At 51.6% G+C, this 16163-nt stretch overlaps 2 protein-coding genes across 5 annotated transcripts in view; one reads left to right on the forward strand and one right to left on the reverse strand.

Annotated features, from left to right (window-relative positions):
• Nucleotides 1-3122: 3122 nt before the first annotated feature.
• On the forward strand, nt 3123-10386 carry LOC119093168 (WD repeat-containing protein 74). 3 transcript variants are annotated; one of them, XM_037216079.1, is made up of 7 exons: nt 3123-3261; nt 3627-3861; nt 5056-5272; nt 5751-5852; nt 6174-6281; nt 8328-8522; nt 9963-10386. In XM_037216079.1, exons 1-7 carry the CDS (start codon nt 3162-3164, stop codon nt 10293-10295), a joined length of 1290 nt encoding a protein of 429 aa, XP_037071974.1. In that variant the 5' UTR covers nt 3123-3161; the 3' UTR covers nt 10296-10386. The 3 variants fall into 3 exon arrangements, with proteins under 3 accessions (XP_037071974.1, XP_037071975.1, XP_037071976.1); XM_037216080.1 differs by having other exon boundaries at nt 3162-3280; XM_037216081.1 differs by having other exon boundaries at nt 3176-3229.
• A 2946-nt stretch (nt 10387-13332) lies between these two features.
• Nucleotides 13333-16163, reverse strand: part of LOC119093169 (fasciclin-2) — a 63146-nt gene continuing 60315 nt past the window's right edge. For both annotated transcript variants that reach the window (XM_037216083.1, XM_037216082.1), the window contains one exon: nt 13333-13448. The gene's annotated coding sequence lies outside the window, so the exon portion shown is untranslated. The remainder of the gene's footprint in view (nt 13449-16163) is intronic.

Below are 16163 nucleotides of genomic sequence, written 5' to 3' on the forward strand. Positions count from 1 at the left end.
GATCCACACATTCACCTTCGATGCCGCCAGACATTGACATAGGCCGTAAACAGCACAGAGCTGCAGCATGGCACTGACACATTTACCACATAGCTTTGACAATATTCCAGCTTCATGATCACCAGCTGTGTTTGTTTTTATCATAAGTCTCATGAGTTTGCACTCAATCACTCCTGCACACCTGGAACTGCTTACTGAGCTTGGAAAGATGTGAGCAGTACCTGTGAAGAAACCCCCCAAAATTTTGTCCCAGGGGATCACCACAGTAATTGGAAACATACTGAAATGTCAACCAGAACTTTTTGGTATCCAGCCAAACCCACAGAGCTACATGTCAGCCACTGTCTTACCTCCTTTTGTACACTGTTGAGGGAGCGTTTGGCAGCACGCTCAGACTCGGCTGCTTCCTGGTAGGTGAGACCTGACTTGCCAGTCATCTCACAGGACCACAGCAGTGAATTACACAGGATCATCCTCTCAAAAAACTTGCTGCAATGCACACAACACCATCATGTCAGGGTGATGTTGGCAGCAGCCAATCAATGCTAGTTTGAAGCTTAGCATTCAAATACACTGAAGATGTGTACTATCTTAATTACACCAAAATGTGCACCACCATCTGACTCAATAATGAGATATGGGCCTGGTTCCTGGCAGCAGAACCAGGAAAACCCAAGAACTGCCTTGATGTCAAACTGGGGATCAAGCAAGGCCAATGATCCAGCATTGGCAATGGGCTGATATTCCAACAAGAATCAAGGTGCAATTTTGTCAAGGGAACCTGCAGGAACAAGGATTGTACCTTGGCTTTAAGTCATGAACCAGCACACATCCACAGGATGCATTTGTGGATACCATCTTATGCACTTACCACCCCTCATCAAATAAAGGTCTTGTTTGGTATTTGTGGGACATTTTGAGCTGGGGATCATACCTTGCTGCCTCAGGACCCTTTGATGATATCAAAATGCATGATGACCATCATAAACTAACCCAACACAGCCAGGGAATTAAATCCCAGGGGCCCACCACCTCCATATGGGGATGACCCAAAATTGGCCCCACTAGATCATCTAGCCCAAATTGAATATGCACATCAGGATGACATACAGTTTTCAACAGAGTTGAAACCATCTTTCAGAACATTTGATGTCTGAAACTTACTCATAGTCCCTGAAGATTTCTTTGGTAGGCTCACAGAAGAAAACTTCTTCATCAGGTTCCAAATCTGGTGGAAGTTTGCTCTTAGCAAATGGTTGCTTGTTTAATAGAGGCATCTTCACCTGTAATGAATTCAGATGCATTAAATGACTATACAAGGAAATGTAAACAATCACAGATAATCAGACACACATCACCAAAACACCTCAATAATGCTGGTAAGTAAAACCCTTACATAATTCATCAGTGTGAGATGCAAGCAGGGCGCTGAACTTCTGCTAAATATTTGGATATTCATATATTTGAGATTGAGCTGCATCCATGCTAAGACTTGCATTTTATACAAAAAGGTAGATTGTGAATTGATTCAAAAAGTAACTTTATATACAATTAGCAAGCAATGAGCCACATATACCCAGTTGCCATTCTCCAGATGGATATAATTCCAAGATAACATGCTAATTTCCAAACCCAATACTGATGGCCATGTACATACATATAGGAATTTAGTCATTGGGGTCACAATATGATACAGCATTTAAACATATAAACTTAAATCAATTGCAACTTAGATTCTCTGGGAAAATTCATAGAAGTTAATTCTATGAACTCTTCTTAACATAGAAAAAACCTAAACCAGCCTGAAATATTGCCAAGCATAATCAATACCCTACCTTGGCAAAAATCAGTGTTACATTGTTGTTCTGACCTCCTAGGTTGCAGAGCACAATATTCCCAACCTAACATTATAAGAAATAGGCACATAGGATTGCTAACAACATGCTACAGCTCACTTCAAAATGTATGTTCAGTTTTAAGGCAACAGAGTGTGGAAGCAACTGATATATACTTGGAAAATAAAGCACAAAACCATCTGTAAGCCATTATGAAGAAGAGTTTGTGATATAGTGACATATTCAAAACCTGTGGGCATGCCCCTTCCCATTTCATGCCAATATGTCCATGTCATTTAATCAACTGTTGACTACAATGTATTACAGTGACAACGTGTTACAACGACTACAGTGTACTAGTGCCAGGAATCTTTTGCAACTAATAGCACCCATTTTTGCTCACCCTTCACAATGCCAATATGTTGAAATTCATGGCTCATTGAGCAAACACACAACACTGACCACATATCATCAGGCCATGTGTGTATCCTTTTAACACCTTGGCACAAAAAACATTGATGCAATGGCTAACATGAATGAATAACATGAATATTCACACCAAACATAGTACTTGGCTAACATGCAGCCTGACCATCATTACAGGGTTGCCTTTCAAAACTTTCATTGCATCCAGCATACACAAAACACAAGCTTAGCTCCTCACAGTCGGGTAACTCAGGGATGATGCCAAATAATCATGTGAAGCCACAAACCCAGATTGCGCAAGCACCTTAACCGACAAAAATAGCGCGCTTCCGACAAACATTATACATAGACTTTCTTCAACTTAAAGTACACAATTATTCAAAGAATGAAAAAGGTGTAAATGCTAGATCAGTGAGTATTTTTAACATCAAACACACATTTTCGGTACTCCAAAACACTCAAACCTTACACGGACCTAACGCGTCCCTGTTCCCCCGACACCAGCACCGCTCGCGCGCGATTACTGTATCATTGCCAGATTATGGCTAAAACTCAAACATTTGGTCTACAAATCTAGGATAGTTGTACAAGTCTCACATACAAATTCAACACAGCATTTCTTGAATTCACTATTGTAAAGTGGCATCATTTCTTTAACAAATAACCTATTTCTTATATCATATGCCTAATAGCTTAAGGTTTTTTATCAGAGTGCTGGTAAGATAAAATATTTAATAATGGAGCAGTACGTCTTTAGGCATAGAAATCGAAAACTGACGTGGAAAAATATCCGTCAGACTTACAAGCTTTACGATTTCAACGAGAAAAAACTATCAAAAACCAGAGCAGCATGAACTTCAAAGATTACTAGTTTAAATATTGTTCCTTGGTATTTGGCGAATGTCAACAAATATAACATGGCGACCCCCAGTTGAAACCATGCGCCAGATCATGGCGGGACATAATGTGTATGTTGGTGCCGAGACTGGAATACTTAAGGGTGAGGCCTTTGCAGTCAGGTACCTACTAGACACTATTGTATCAATGGTATTGCGGTCTGCATGGCTATGCTACTTCATGCGACTTGGGACGTGTTTCTAGGGAGAGACGAATCTGGTAGGGACTTTGCAGCCGGGTGCTGTCTGGATGCTATTAGAGTAATGATATGGAATTCGTCATTAGCATACTACTTAAAGTCATCTGGAGATTTTTGTTGAACAACAGCCAAGTGTGATTTTGCAGGGCCCTAAGCATTACATCTGAGCTGGCTGTCTGGAGTGTATGTTGGACCTTCATGTATCACAGACATTAAGAGATTATGCACTATATCAGAATGCTGTTTCTGACACTTAGCTAATTCCACAGGTATCCAGATAACAGAAAGTGAAGTGCAAACCAAAAATTTCCATAACTTGACTGCCCTGGAACAGCAAAATGAGATATGCAGCATGTGCTGGGGAGATGATGATCAGCACCAGTTGCTGTTGGGTTTGCGGTCACAACAAGTCAAAGTGTATGACACTGAGCAGTCAGCCTTCACAATGTGCCGCCAGCTAAGCTCCGGGTCCGGCCCTGTCATCGGACTTGCCAAACATCAGGGGTAAGATTCTTGAGTAGAGAAGTGAAGAATGAAGAATGAAAATCAACTTAAGTTCGTCAAAATTTTGATGGCTCATTTGATTACAACACCTGTCATTGATTCACACAGAATCATCTGCCAGTAATTGGGTGGGCTCTGGTCACTTTAAGCCCCCTCTGTTTGCCCTGATTTGGATGGCCTAATGGCCTTTGGCTGATCATAGCAGTCTGGCCAATGGTCTGGTGACATCAGTTTAGGATGTGCTCAGTACTATAGGTCATTAAATGCCATTTTATGGCTTAGGCTTTTAGCATGCTGTGCCACAGAATTCAGTGCTTGATGAGAACTTGTGTGGTTAGATGATGCAGGTCATGGCCCAGGCAGCCGTGTCTTGTTTAAGTAGTGTCTGATGGCTGAAATCAATACAATGAAATGGTTCAAACTAGACCTTCAAATACTGCCTTGCCATATGGTGATTTAGCCATGCTTTCTTTCACCCCAGCCCTCTTGAGATGTTCTTTTATTCAGCTTATTTTGCTATTCAAATACATATTTCTAGCAAGCATTCAGTGCGCTGGATTTATCAAACAAGACTTCAATTTACTCCAGTGGCATGGATGAGTGGCTTTGGGTTTAGAGTACCTTCTGAGCATGGCATGTTGTATATACCTGAACCCATAACCTAAATTGGGCCATCTAGTTCCACAGATTATTGCCTCTTCCATTTCACCTGTGGGGTTGAACCTCATCAGCAAGTTGCCAACTGACCTTTCCATTTCAGCCCAGTCCAAGCAATGTGCTCACTCTGTGACTCATTACTGATCCCCCAGACCACAGATGGCATTTAAATGTAACATAAATTTAAATATTTAACATAATTTAATGCCACATGATAAACCTTTCAATTTGATGAAATGTTCCAATGGTTATGACCACTGAGCAACTTCCTTAGAGGTTCCCACCTGGCAGGATAATCTGCAATAGGGTGATATCCAGCCACTACTCACTTGCAGGGCAGTAGGCTCAGTCATGTTCTGACAGCTTCTGACCATTTACCTCTCATAAGGCAGTGATGCAAGTAATGACGTGAGATATTCCGGCTGTTTTCTGTGTGTTCAGGGCAGCAGAAATTGTGAATGACTGGCCTTGCCACCTGTGATTATGTTAGCTGACTGACGATTTCCAGTCAGTGTGACAGTCAGCCCCGCCTCCCAGAGCGGTGATCACCGCTGTGGAGTCGGGTGCGGTGACGCTGTGGCGGTTCGAGGAGTCAGAGCGGGTTACCATCGACGCCCTGGCCATCGGGGAGAGCCTCTGCTGCATGCGCCAGAACCCGGGCCAATCCAACGTGCTGGCCACCGGCGGCAAGGAGAACGACCTCCAGCTGTGGGACCTCGGCCGGCCAGAGCAGCCGGTCTTCAGGGCCAAAAACGTCAGTCCAATAGGTGAAGCGGTTTGTTCGTAATTTATTGGTGCTGTTTGCTGTCTGGCTTTTCAGTCATTTGGTGGAGAAATGTAGCGCATAGCGGTATAAGAATGGCGTGATTTCCGCGTATTTGTTTCGTTCAAACATCGCCACAAGTTCTTGCTTAAGTTGCCGTGGCCTCCGATTGTAATAACATAAAACTTCTTGTAGAAGACACATTAAGCATCATGTGAATGTGCTCTGCTTTCAGTGAGCTGTTAAGTCCAGCACCAGAGGTACATTGTTAGTGATGGTCCATGCATAAGTTGTATTTGCGGACTGCCCAAAGATAAAGTGCGGGATCCATGGCCAAGAGATCTTGGGTTTGAGACTCACCACTGATATAATTGACGCAGGTCGTGGGAGGAGGACATGCCGCGTCATCAGATTATGCTTCATTTCATATGGAGAAGACCCGTCTTTGACTGTATCCGTAACTGGCCAGGTCCGTCCAGATATGCTTGACCTCCGGGTACCCGTCTGGGTGTCGGACATCGCGTTCATGGAGGACTCAAGGCGGGTCGCCACCTGCCACCGCCATTCCGCTGTGAGTTATGGGCGTCTATTGGCCGGTCCGCCCTGGGGCGCTGACCCACTGGCCCCGGGCATAGGGGGGTGACATAATCGCGTGTGTCGTGCCTTTTCAGTTTCCACGCACAGTCGCTGGCGGTGTTGGGGGTGTTAAACTTTGAGTGTCCCCGTCCTCGGCACCCGTCAGCATTTGAAACATGGGTTCGCCGATTTGGCATATTTTAGTGTCCACTCTCCGATCACTCGTTCACCACTGGCCGTGACCCGTTGAGAAGCAGAGGTGCGCGGCGTCCGGCATGGCGGCCGCCGCGTGATGGCCGCCACCCGGGGCCGACAGGTGCGGCTGTACGACACGGCCAGCGGCCAGCGGCGGCCCGTGCTCTCGATGACAGTCGGTGACGACGAGCCGCTCACCTGCATGGCGCTGACGCACCGGCAGCACCAGGTCAGCCGCCCACCACCCGCCCTCTGCTCACAGCCGAGTCAGGGGAGCTCGCGTGAGGGGTGTGGACCAAGAGAGGAGGGAATGCTTTCTGTGTTTGTATTATTTTGCACTGGTGCTGACTTCTGTGGACGCACTGCCTTTGTTCTGGGCATGATTTGAGTATAGTTTCTTTTTTCAAGGAACTGAAAGAAATCCATTCATTCACGATTTGCTCGTCTCAATGAGATATGTGTTTCCGAAGTGAGGTTTTCTCTTCGTTGCGCAGGTTTTAATTCAGCGTAGTTTTTCATTAATTTACCTTTTCTGTTCAGTCCTGTTTTTTTTTTAGTGGATTTCTGTTCGTATGTCAGTGCATTTTGATGGACGGCAAAAACATTTCAATTTCTTTCCAGAATATGAAAATGGCTTCTCTTCAGTGCAGGCTTCAAGTCAGCGTAGTTTTTCATTAATTGTCATTTTCTGTTCAGCGCTGTATTTCTATTGAGTAGATTTCTAGTCAGTATCGTCTGTTTGCTAGTATTCAGCGGCCAGCGCGCTGACTGTCCATGACGTCCCTTCCATTTCACCGTACTTCTGCGAGGCGGGGTGCCTGCCGCCCTTGACCTCCGCTCTTATGCCCCACGCCCGACCCGCTAGTTTCATAAAGAACACTGGGACATGTGCCGTTTATTTACGAGCGAGACTGAAGGCCTGGTGAGTCTTAACGTGAGCTAACCGAGAATGTTGTGGCTCCAGCGGTGCCACTCGGCCCGGGCAGCCAGCTTTTGATGGGGTGATATTTTCGTAACCACCCGCCGGATGGTCATGAAGCTTTCAGCAACAAGCAACAGTAACAATTTCAGCAACAATTCTTTGAAAGTTGGGCTGTAAAAGTCCCCAGGCATTTAAATGCAAGATGTGGGATACAGAAATTGCATCTCTGCAATGATGCAATATTATTGCCATTCTTCCGCTCCATTTGTTTAAAAAGGTTAGAAATAGTTTAGTAGTGTATTTATTATAGACATATTTTAGTTCAGTCAATAGTTCAGAAATCGCGCCAAGGTTGGAAAACGCAGGTCTGAGACAGATTCAGATCTAGGCGACTGGTGTCGTAGCGACATGAGTTTTTCTTATGCTAGCGAAGAAGAAATAGGCAGTCCTACCGACAGAAGTGTGAGGTGCGTGCATACTGTGATGCGCAGTGTTGCCTAAAGCACGGGCCCACCGATAAGTTAGTTTTTTTAGTGTTGATTTCAGTTCTTAGATACAAGAGCATGTGTGGTCTGAAAACCAGGCGCACAGAGCAGACAAATGCTCTGCCTACCAATCCTAAAGCGATATGGGTACTGTCCAGCTAATGCGCGCCACTAATGTGCATGTAGAGGCAGACAGTGCCATCTTTTCTGAAAGCGGCCCCAAATACAACAGGACTTGAACTTGGCCCGGGGCGGATCGACCGATTCACACAAAGTAGATGCTTACCAAGTGTATTGTGACCAATATTCACTCCAAGCATGAACACTTTCTCGCTACTTTCATCACAGTCACCATTAATGTTAAGCTCGTCAAATTCATCTGCCACATTTGTATTCAAATTCCCGGACCTCAGCAGGCTCCAAGCCGGCCAGTATTTTAGCAGTGACATCCGTACACCGGCGCCTGCCATTCTCATAAGAGGAAATTGTAGCACATATATGAATCAGAGCTGTATGGGTTCGCAAAGGCGACGGGCTCCATTTGCTTATGTTCACTTATCATATGATAGCAATGACTTATGCCATCACCTCGTTCGATTCACGCAGTTGAATGCGTTTCACTGGGAATTTAAATTGTCCAAATATAAAGGTCGAAAACTGCGAAGTGTCATTGGTTGAACCTACCCATCAGTGACCTTCAGATCAAAATCGTAGACGAAATTAGTTGCAACCAGCCCGAATGCGCCATAGGTTACCGTTGTTACCACAGTGCGCTATTAAGATGGCTGAGGTGAACCGCTACAGTGTGGGTTCATGGAACCGGCCACTGGCTGGGGCGGCGCTCCTTGACCTCTGACCTTTTCGGCAGGTGCTGGTCGGCAGCGGCCGCGGCCGGCTGGAGCTGTGCGACCTGCGTATGGGCCGTTCGCTGCAGGCGTTGAAGGGGTTGGCTGGCAGCGTGCGCAGCGTCGTCTGCCACCCGCAGCTGCCGTACGCCGCCAGCGTCTCACTCGACCGCTTCCTGTTGGTACACGACCTCGACACGAGAAAGCTGCTGCACAAGGTACCCGGGGGCGGCGGCGGTACCGGGGCGCCGGCTGGGCTCGGCGATGGTCGGCGTTGGCGGGCTTTTTCAACCATGCAGGCATGCGCCGGATTGTCGAGAGGGAATGACTAGGGGAAGGGGAATGGCAAACGGCACGAGGTACCCCATTTGTACACACGAGTCCGGGTCTTGTGATGACGGCATTGAGTGTAATTGATGAGAATGGAAGTTGCGGTACGTCGTAAATGACCTGATGTCGGCGTGGATTTAAACTCGTGCCAGCATAATAATTGTCAGCAGTGCCCTGAGAATCGATGAGAGGATACGCCGCACGCGCAAATCCAAACCCGTGTCGTCATAGTCAGTGCTTGCGGTGTATTTGGCATCATGGACTGATGGACGGGATATCATCACGTGCAAGGTAACTTGGTCCAGCGACGTCTGTTTGACGGCGACGGGATGACTGTGAGCTTGGTATGCGCTTTGGAGACCAGAAATACTTGCTGGTGGGATGCATGCCTATGGAAGAGGTGACGCAAAGTGCGACAACCAAGGCACGTCTAGATTCGAACCCGATGCATGCCATGGGACGTGGCCAAACTTACGAGTACTGCTGGCGTTCAGTACAGCGGACCGCGGGCAGCTCAGCGTCGATTCGTCATCCGAGTGATAGGGCCGTGTCGTGAGCAGCCGTTTATCTTGGAACGACGGACCTGAAGCGATACGGGTGCGAGTCCCCCAGCCGTGCAGCGTTCTGGCGACTCTTGTGGCAGTACCGCCCGGTTCTGGTACTGCCGGCACTGGTTTTGCCGTGCCGGTGCTCTCTGTACCGGCGGCAACCCTCTGCTACGGATGCCGTGCGTTTTCATTGCACTATGCAACTGGCCGAGCCTGGACTGTCGATGCTCCTTTCTGAGCTTGGATCGACATCCGTAATGGACCGTCTGCTTTGTTTTACCTCGACTCATTCATTCCGGACGATTTCGTTCAGGTGGTGTCTCCGTTACGTTTATGGAACCTTTGTTCCTGTTGCTGCCACGCCGGGCAGTGTCCTTCATTTTCATAATTAATTTTGTGTGCACCAGGCAGGCGATCGATCTGTCAACGTCAGGAAACGAGCACGCCACGCTATGAAATTCGTATGTTACAGCCTCATTATGAGGCTTGCGAAATAATGTAATTTTGTACAAAGCTAGCACCTGCTCAGAACAGGGGTTTAGTCGGGTTGAGCTCTTGTCGCTCGACATATTAACGTCACTCGGTGCATTGATGCCAACAGCATCCAAGCGCACCCGTTGTGTCCAGGGCCCGTTGGTGTAGTTCGCGTTCTTGCGACCTTTCAACGTAATCACAGGTCCGTGTGAACACGAAGCGTGCTTGTGGCCAGCGCACAGTGTTGTGGTGACGCGCTGTCCTCACCGGACAGTGCTTTGGTGACACGCTATCCTCACCGGACAGGTGTACCTCAAGTCACGACTGAACTGTGTGCTGATGCGGCGCGACTTCAGCCTCGTGCCCCAAGAGGGCGACGCCGAGGCGGAGCCGGCGGCCGACGCCACCGACGTGGCCGCCGACGAGTTCGAGGACGAGGAGGATGACCTGCAGATCGTGGAGGAGTTCATTGTCGACGAGCCGCCCGAGCCGGAGGCGCCCAAGAAGAAGCGGAAGCTGCCCAAGCTAAAAGTGTCGGGCCAGGAGATGGAAGGAAGCTCGCCGCGGAAACCGAAGCTGCCCAAGCTGGTGACCCTGTCGAAGAAGAAGAAGAAGAAGACGAAACCGCGGGAAGGGTAGTGGTGTTACGCAATGCTTTTTCGTGCTGGGGGAAGGGCAGATAACTCGTGTTTATGTGTCGTATGTTTAATACAGCGGTCCTTTCCAGGTTGGTTTTATTGTACAAGTAATAACGTGTTAGCGGAAAAGCCAGGCGCCAGTCGGCGTGGCAACGCTAGAGTGCTGCTCGCGGAGGGCGCCCGGCGACCGCCGACTGGTATCTGGCCTGCTCGCGGGGGGCGCCCGGCGACCGCCGACTGGTATCTGGCCTGCTCGCGGACGGCGCCCGGCGACCGCCGACTGGTATCTGTCCTGCTCGCGGGGGGCGCCCGGCGACCGCCGACTGGTATCTGGCCTGCTCGCGGATGGCGCTCGGCGACCGCCGACTGGTATCTGGCCTGCTCGCGGAGGGCGCCCGGCGACCGCCGACTGGTATCTGGCCTGCTCGCGGAATAAACACGAATAACTGGTGAAGCGTACGGACACCGATCTACAGTCGATCCGATCTCACCCGCGCCGGGCACGCGGGCCCCACTACGCCAAACACACGTGCTGTCCGATCACACCGTTCTGCCGCGACTCGGGCCGTCGCCGCCTCCGACAGCTGGCGCGAGATCTGCTGACGTCACTGGAGCCCTGGCCGCGGGCGCGCGCCGATCTTCAGCGAGGACCCCCTGCAGTGGTGTCCCGTATCGCTGCGGTGCTTCTGACCGCCCGCTCGCGCGCCGGGCTCGCTCGAAATTCGCCGAGGGAACAAGCAAACACCGAGTGGCAAACAGATGCGCCGTTCAGTCGCACCGTCGCATTCTCTCGCGCACGGACAAGGACTTGTTAGAACAGCGAAACCGTCACAGATACAGCGCGGTCATGTTGACTACAAGAGGAAAGGAAACATTTCACTCCGAAAACGAAGAGATTGGATAGCGCTCATGGCCGCGCCCTCTCGGAGGCTCTCGCCGCAGTCTCGGCCTCGCTCGCCGGGCGCCGAGTTTGATTTCTCGCCGCGTCGACCAGCCACCACTCGCGCGCCTCCCGCTGACTGGATTGAAGGGCTCCACTTGGTCCATGTGCTCACCGACGAGACGAATGAGACTAGCCGCCGCGCCGCCGCACTCTGCGCCCACCTCACCCCGTCTGGCGCCGGGCGGCTCGCGCGCTGTGACGCGACGCCGGCTCGGCGCAGTGTGCGCACGCCGCGCGGCTGGCTGGTCCCGGCGCGCCGCGCCGCGGTCCGAGGCCCCCGCGGCAGTCGCCGCAGCTCCGGGTGGCAAACCCGGCGCGGTCCGAGGCCCGGTGCTGCTGCGCGACGCCTCTGCGCCGCGGCTCAGCGCGTCACAGTGAGCCGCCGTCCGCCAGCGCGCCACACGCGGTGGAATGCATTCTCCGCCGGCGCGCCACGCCGCACGGCAAGATGGCGGTGCTCATAACACGAGCAGCGTGGCCATGATGAACGCGCTCAGCAGTTCGAGCAGCAGCGGCTGGGAGACGCCGTTGGAGGGGCTGTCAGTGCTGAGGTGCAGCGTCTTCTGGCGCAGGCTGGGGCTGAAGTCGCCGAAGCCGGCCTGGTTCCGCGCCGCCACCCGGATCACGTACATCGTGTCTGGCTGCAGATTGTTGATGACGTATGGCCCGCCTGCCGGGCGGGAGGGGGAGGGGGAGGCGTCAGTGGTGGTGGAGGGGACGAGGGAGCGGCGGTAAGACGGGGGTGGCGAATTCACCAGCAGCATGAGACTCTGCTTTTAGAACCTGTCATTTCACTGCCGAGAGATGTTTCACAATCGATGCCGCATTGCGACATGCCCCTGTTTTTAAAGCATTTGCTTATGAACAAGATGAGCGTCAGCAATCCCCCCCCCCCCCCTCCCCGAGTTGTGTCGTCAAACGGCGGCGTTTTATTCTAGTCGTGGCGTAAGTGCGCCCTTAGCCCCTGCAAATAGCACAACCAGTTTGCGTGAATTACCTCCAGCGTGTACCGACAGCACAATCACAAGTTCGTACTTGTGACGCACACCACATCGATCACATAAACACATATTTCCGCGGCTGTTGTGCTGTTCCCATCGCGACTCATTAGCTTCCAACAATTATGGATTTCCCCGCACCCGCGAGGTACTTTCACGGGCACGCCAGGGACGCAGGAATCAGACGGCCCTGGACGGCTTCCTCTGTCCAAAACACTAGAAAGCATGTGGTTTTCCCAGCGCGCATGCTGAGTGCGTCCTTGTCGTGCTGAGCGGGCGTACGGGCGCCTTACCTGACTTGAACTGGACGGCGTGCGCGGCCCGCCACTGCGAGTCCACCCGCTTGTACTGGGCTCTGTAGCCGTCCGCCGACATCGCCGGCGGCGGTATAGAGATAGCCAGCGTCAGCTGGGTACTGCCCGTGTCGGTCACACGCACCTGCCGGCCCGGGTCAACGGTCAAAATCACGGTCACCGTCACCGTCAACGTCAACGTCAATGCCACCGTCACTATCACTGTCACCGTCAACGTCAACGTCACTGTCACTATCACTGTCACCGTCAATGTCAACGTCACTGTCACTGTCACTGTCACTGTCACTGTCACTGTCACCGTCACCGTCAACGTCACCGTCACCGTCACCGTCGCGTCACAGTCAACGTCAACGTCAACGTCACTGTCACCGTCACCGTCTACGTCACCATCACCATCACCGTCACCGTCACTGTCGCGTCACCGTCACCGTTACAGTCGCAGTCACGGTCGCGGCCACGGTCACGGTCATGGTCCCAGTGCCAGTGACGGTCCGGGCCTATGGCCAAGATCCATGCGTGGGTCTCAGTCACGGTTACTCGACTGGCGGTCGAAGTGATGTAAAAATCACTGGTACAGTTTGCGCCGAAGGCACCTCAACTATTGCGGGGCAAAGACCGCAACCTGGTGTTGTGTTTCTTTGTGCTTTGCTTTCCTCACAGTGGATTTGATGACGGTGAGAAACAACAGGCTGGACTGTAGGCAACATTCCATATAAGACAATGACCAATGCAATGGGTTTATTTCAGTCCATACGACATACGTGCGCCCGCTTGCCCGTTACCTGCGGGATGTCGGGCTTCTCGCCTTCCTTCAGCACTACGGTCTGGTGTATGGAGCCGATCTGGTTCTGGGCCTTACACTTGTACTCGCCGAATGTACTGTTGTTCAGAGATCGGATCTGTGGATGGTGAGAGTAACGGTATGAGCGTGATATGTTGCCATCGGGACACCTGGGACTCAAATATGATGCGCCTGGTGTAGTACGAAGGTCAACATATGGAATAGCGCGGGAACTTAGGTGAAACAACGCGATTGATACCCCGTGTACTAAGCACGGCGTATCAATGGTTACAGAAGCCGTTGAGATCAACGGCTGCTTACAGAAGCCTTTAAGACATCAAACCACGATGTTGCTACCTGACAAATATTAGCAAAGGACCGGCTGGGCTTTGCGGTTGCTGTCTAAAAACTCCTGGCTGCATGTCATGCCATGTTATTGAACCCATGCTCCTCATATTACACCCTATGATTTATGATATCCTATCAAAAAAGAAATACAGATTAAGCCATGAAAAGCATGACAAAAAGTAGTCACGTCTTGGCACGTACTTCAATTTACCAGTCAGATCCAACCAAACTCCCACAGGCACGAAAGCCCCGCCACGAGCTGTAGTGTCGACACCCGGCGCCATCCTCTGCTTGTCACGTGAGAGACGAGTAAAACACAGACCCCATCTCTATCAAGATCTAATCTCCAATCTATCGCGCGCTCCTTCCCCCTGAGGCTAACGCCGCCGGCGTTCGAAAGCTGCTGGCCTCGATGCCGCGCCGCCTAGATAAAACTGTTCGTCTCAGCGAAACTCCAGCCGGAACTCGGCCTGAGCCGGCTTCCGAAGACGGCGCCGCGTCGCAACAACACTCTGCGGTCGATGTCAGGCGACGCCTCTTACAACGGGGGAACACTGTGGGTGGCTGCCATTGGCGCCTCTCACAACGAGGGAACACTGTAGGCGGTGAACACCGCCACCTCTCACAACGGGGAACACTGGATGGCGAACACGGGCGCCTCTCACAGCGGAGGAACGCTATGGACAGCGCACGCCAGCGCCTTTCACAGCGGAGGAACGCTATGGACAGCGGACGTCAGCGATGTTCGGCCTGGGCATGGAAAGATTATGATGCAGCGGCTGTGGACGCCAGCGATGTTCGGCCTGGGCATGGGGACAGTACGTTGTGGCGGCTGTGGACGCCAGCGATGTTCGGCCTGGGCATGCGGATAATACGTTGTGGCTGCTGTGGACGGCAGCGATGTTCGGCCTGGGCATGGAAAGAGTATGATGCAGCGGCTGTGGACGCCAGCGATGCTCGGCCTGGGCATGGGGACAGTACGTTGTGGCGGCTGTGGACGCCAGTGATGTTCGGCCTGGGCATGGGGATAATACGTTGTGGCTGCTGTGGACGCCAGCGATGTTCGGCCTGGGCATGGGGACAATACGTTGTGGCGGCTGTGGACGCCAGTGATGTTCGGTCTGGGCATGGGGAGAGTATGGTGGGGCAGATGTGGTAGTATTCGCATAAACCTTTCCCGAAATTTCCGTAATTGTAACCACAGGAGCCACAAGACAGACCCTAAATTTACAGCATGTGTCGACCTGGGAATTATTCTGGCCTCAGGGCTTGGAAAGTGCTGCCTTTGAAATACCTTCCATTGTTTGACAGCTGTTCAATTATTGTGACAACCGATGAACCTTTATATAAGGGCAAAGCGCAGGACGAATTATACTGGGCGTTTTATAGACGCTGAATCCTTCAAAAGGGGGAGTCTAAGCATACATTTAAAGAACTTGTGCTGGGGGAGGAAAGCCCAGCGACTGGGAAAGGGAAGGAGATGGACGGATTTGTCCGCTACTAATCCATTTAATAGCTTTGAGATTAGTAAATGATCCTGGATAATTCAATGGGTAATTCCTAGCTGCTAACTGTTATGCTGAATAATAACTACCTCTACTTTACCCTGGTGCACGACTTTATCTTCTCGACCCATCCTTACCATTCAGGAAGCAGATTACGTGCCCAATTTCCTAGAACCACTCATGGGTCTCAGCATCATGTCCAATGGGGAAACCAGATTCTCCAAGTCGAAAAATACTAAGTATCGTTGGGGAGACACCTGCCTCCAAAGTGGACATGCAGAAACATGTCTTGGGCTCCGGCTGGGTGGAATTTCACCATAAAATTAATGACATAATAGTCACAGAATAAATGACCTTGAGATATTTCGCGCCCGCCCTCCTCCCATCGCCGTCGGCGGCCACCGCTCTGTCTTGAAGGCTGCCGGCCGACGGCGGTCGCTACCCTGTCTTGGCTGCTGCCGGCCGACGACGGCCGCTTCCCTGTCTTGGCTGCTGCCGGCCGACGGCGGTCGCTACCCTGTCTTGGCTGCTGCCGGCCGACGACGGCCGCTTCCCTGCCTTCGCTGCTGCCGGCCGACGGCGGTCGCTACCCTGTCTTGGCTGCTGCCGGCCGACGGCGGTCGCTACCCTGGCTTGACTTCGACGGCGGTGGCCACCCTGGCTTGGCTGCTGCCGGTCGACGGCGGTCGCTACCCTGGTTTGGCTGCTGTCGGCCGACGGCGGTCGCTACCCTGGTTTGGCTGCTGTCGGTCGAAGGCGGCCGCCACCCTGGCTTGACCTCGACGGCGGTCGCTACCCTGTCTTGGCTGCTGTCGGCCGAAGGCGGTCGCTACCCTGGCTTGACTTCGATGGCGGTGGCCACCCTGTCTTGGCCGCTGCCGGTCGACGACGGTGGTCATCCGCCTGACTGGCTACACGCAGATCAACTGACTGTTTTATCCCATATTGTAGATCGACACCATTACACACGTGCGTGATGT

This window comes from Pollicipes pollicipes, unplaced genomic scaffold (genome assembly GCF_011947565.3).
Source record: "Pollicipes pollicipes isolate AB1234 unplaced genomic scaffold, Ppol_2.1 Scaffold_4002;HRSCAF=4701_pilon_pilon_pilon, whole genome shotgun sequence".
NCBI classification, from domain to species: domain Eukaryota; kingdom Metazoa; phylum Arthropoda; class Thecostraca; order Pollicipedomorpha; family Pollicipedidae; genus Pollicipes; species Pollicipes pollicipes.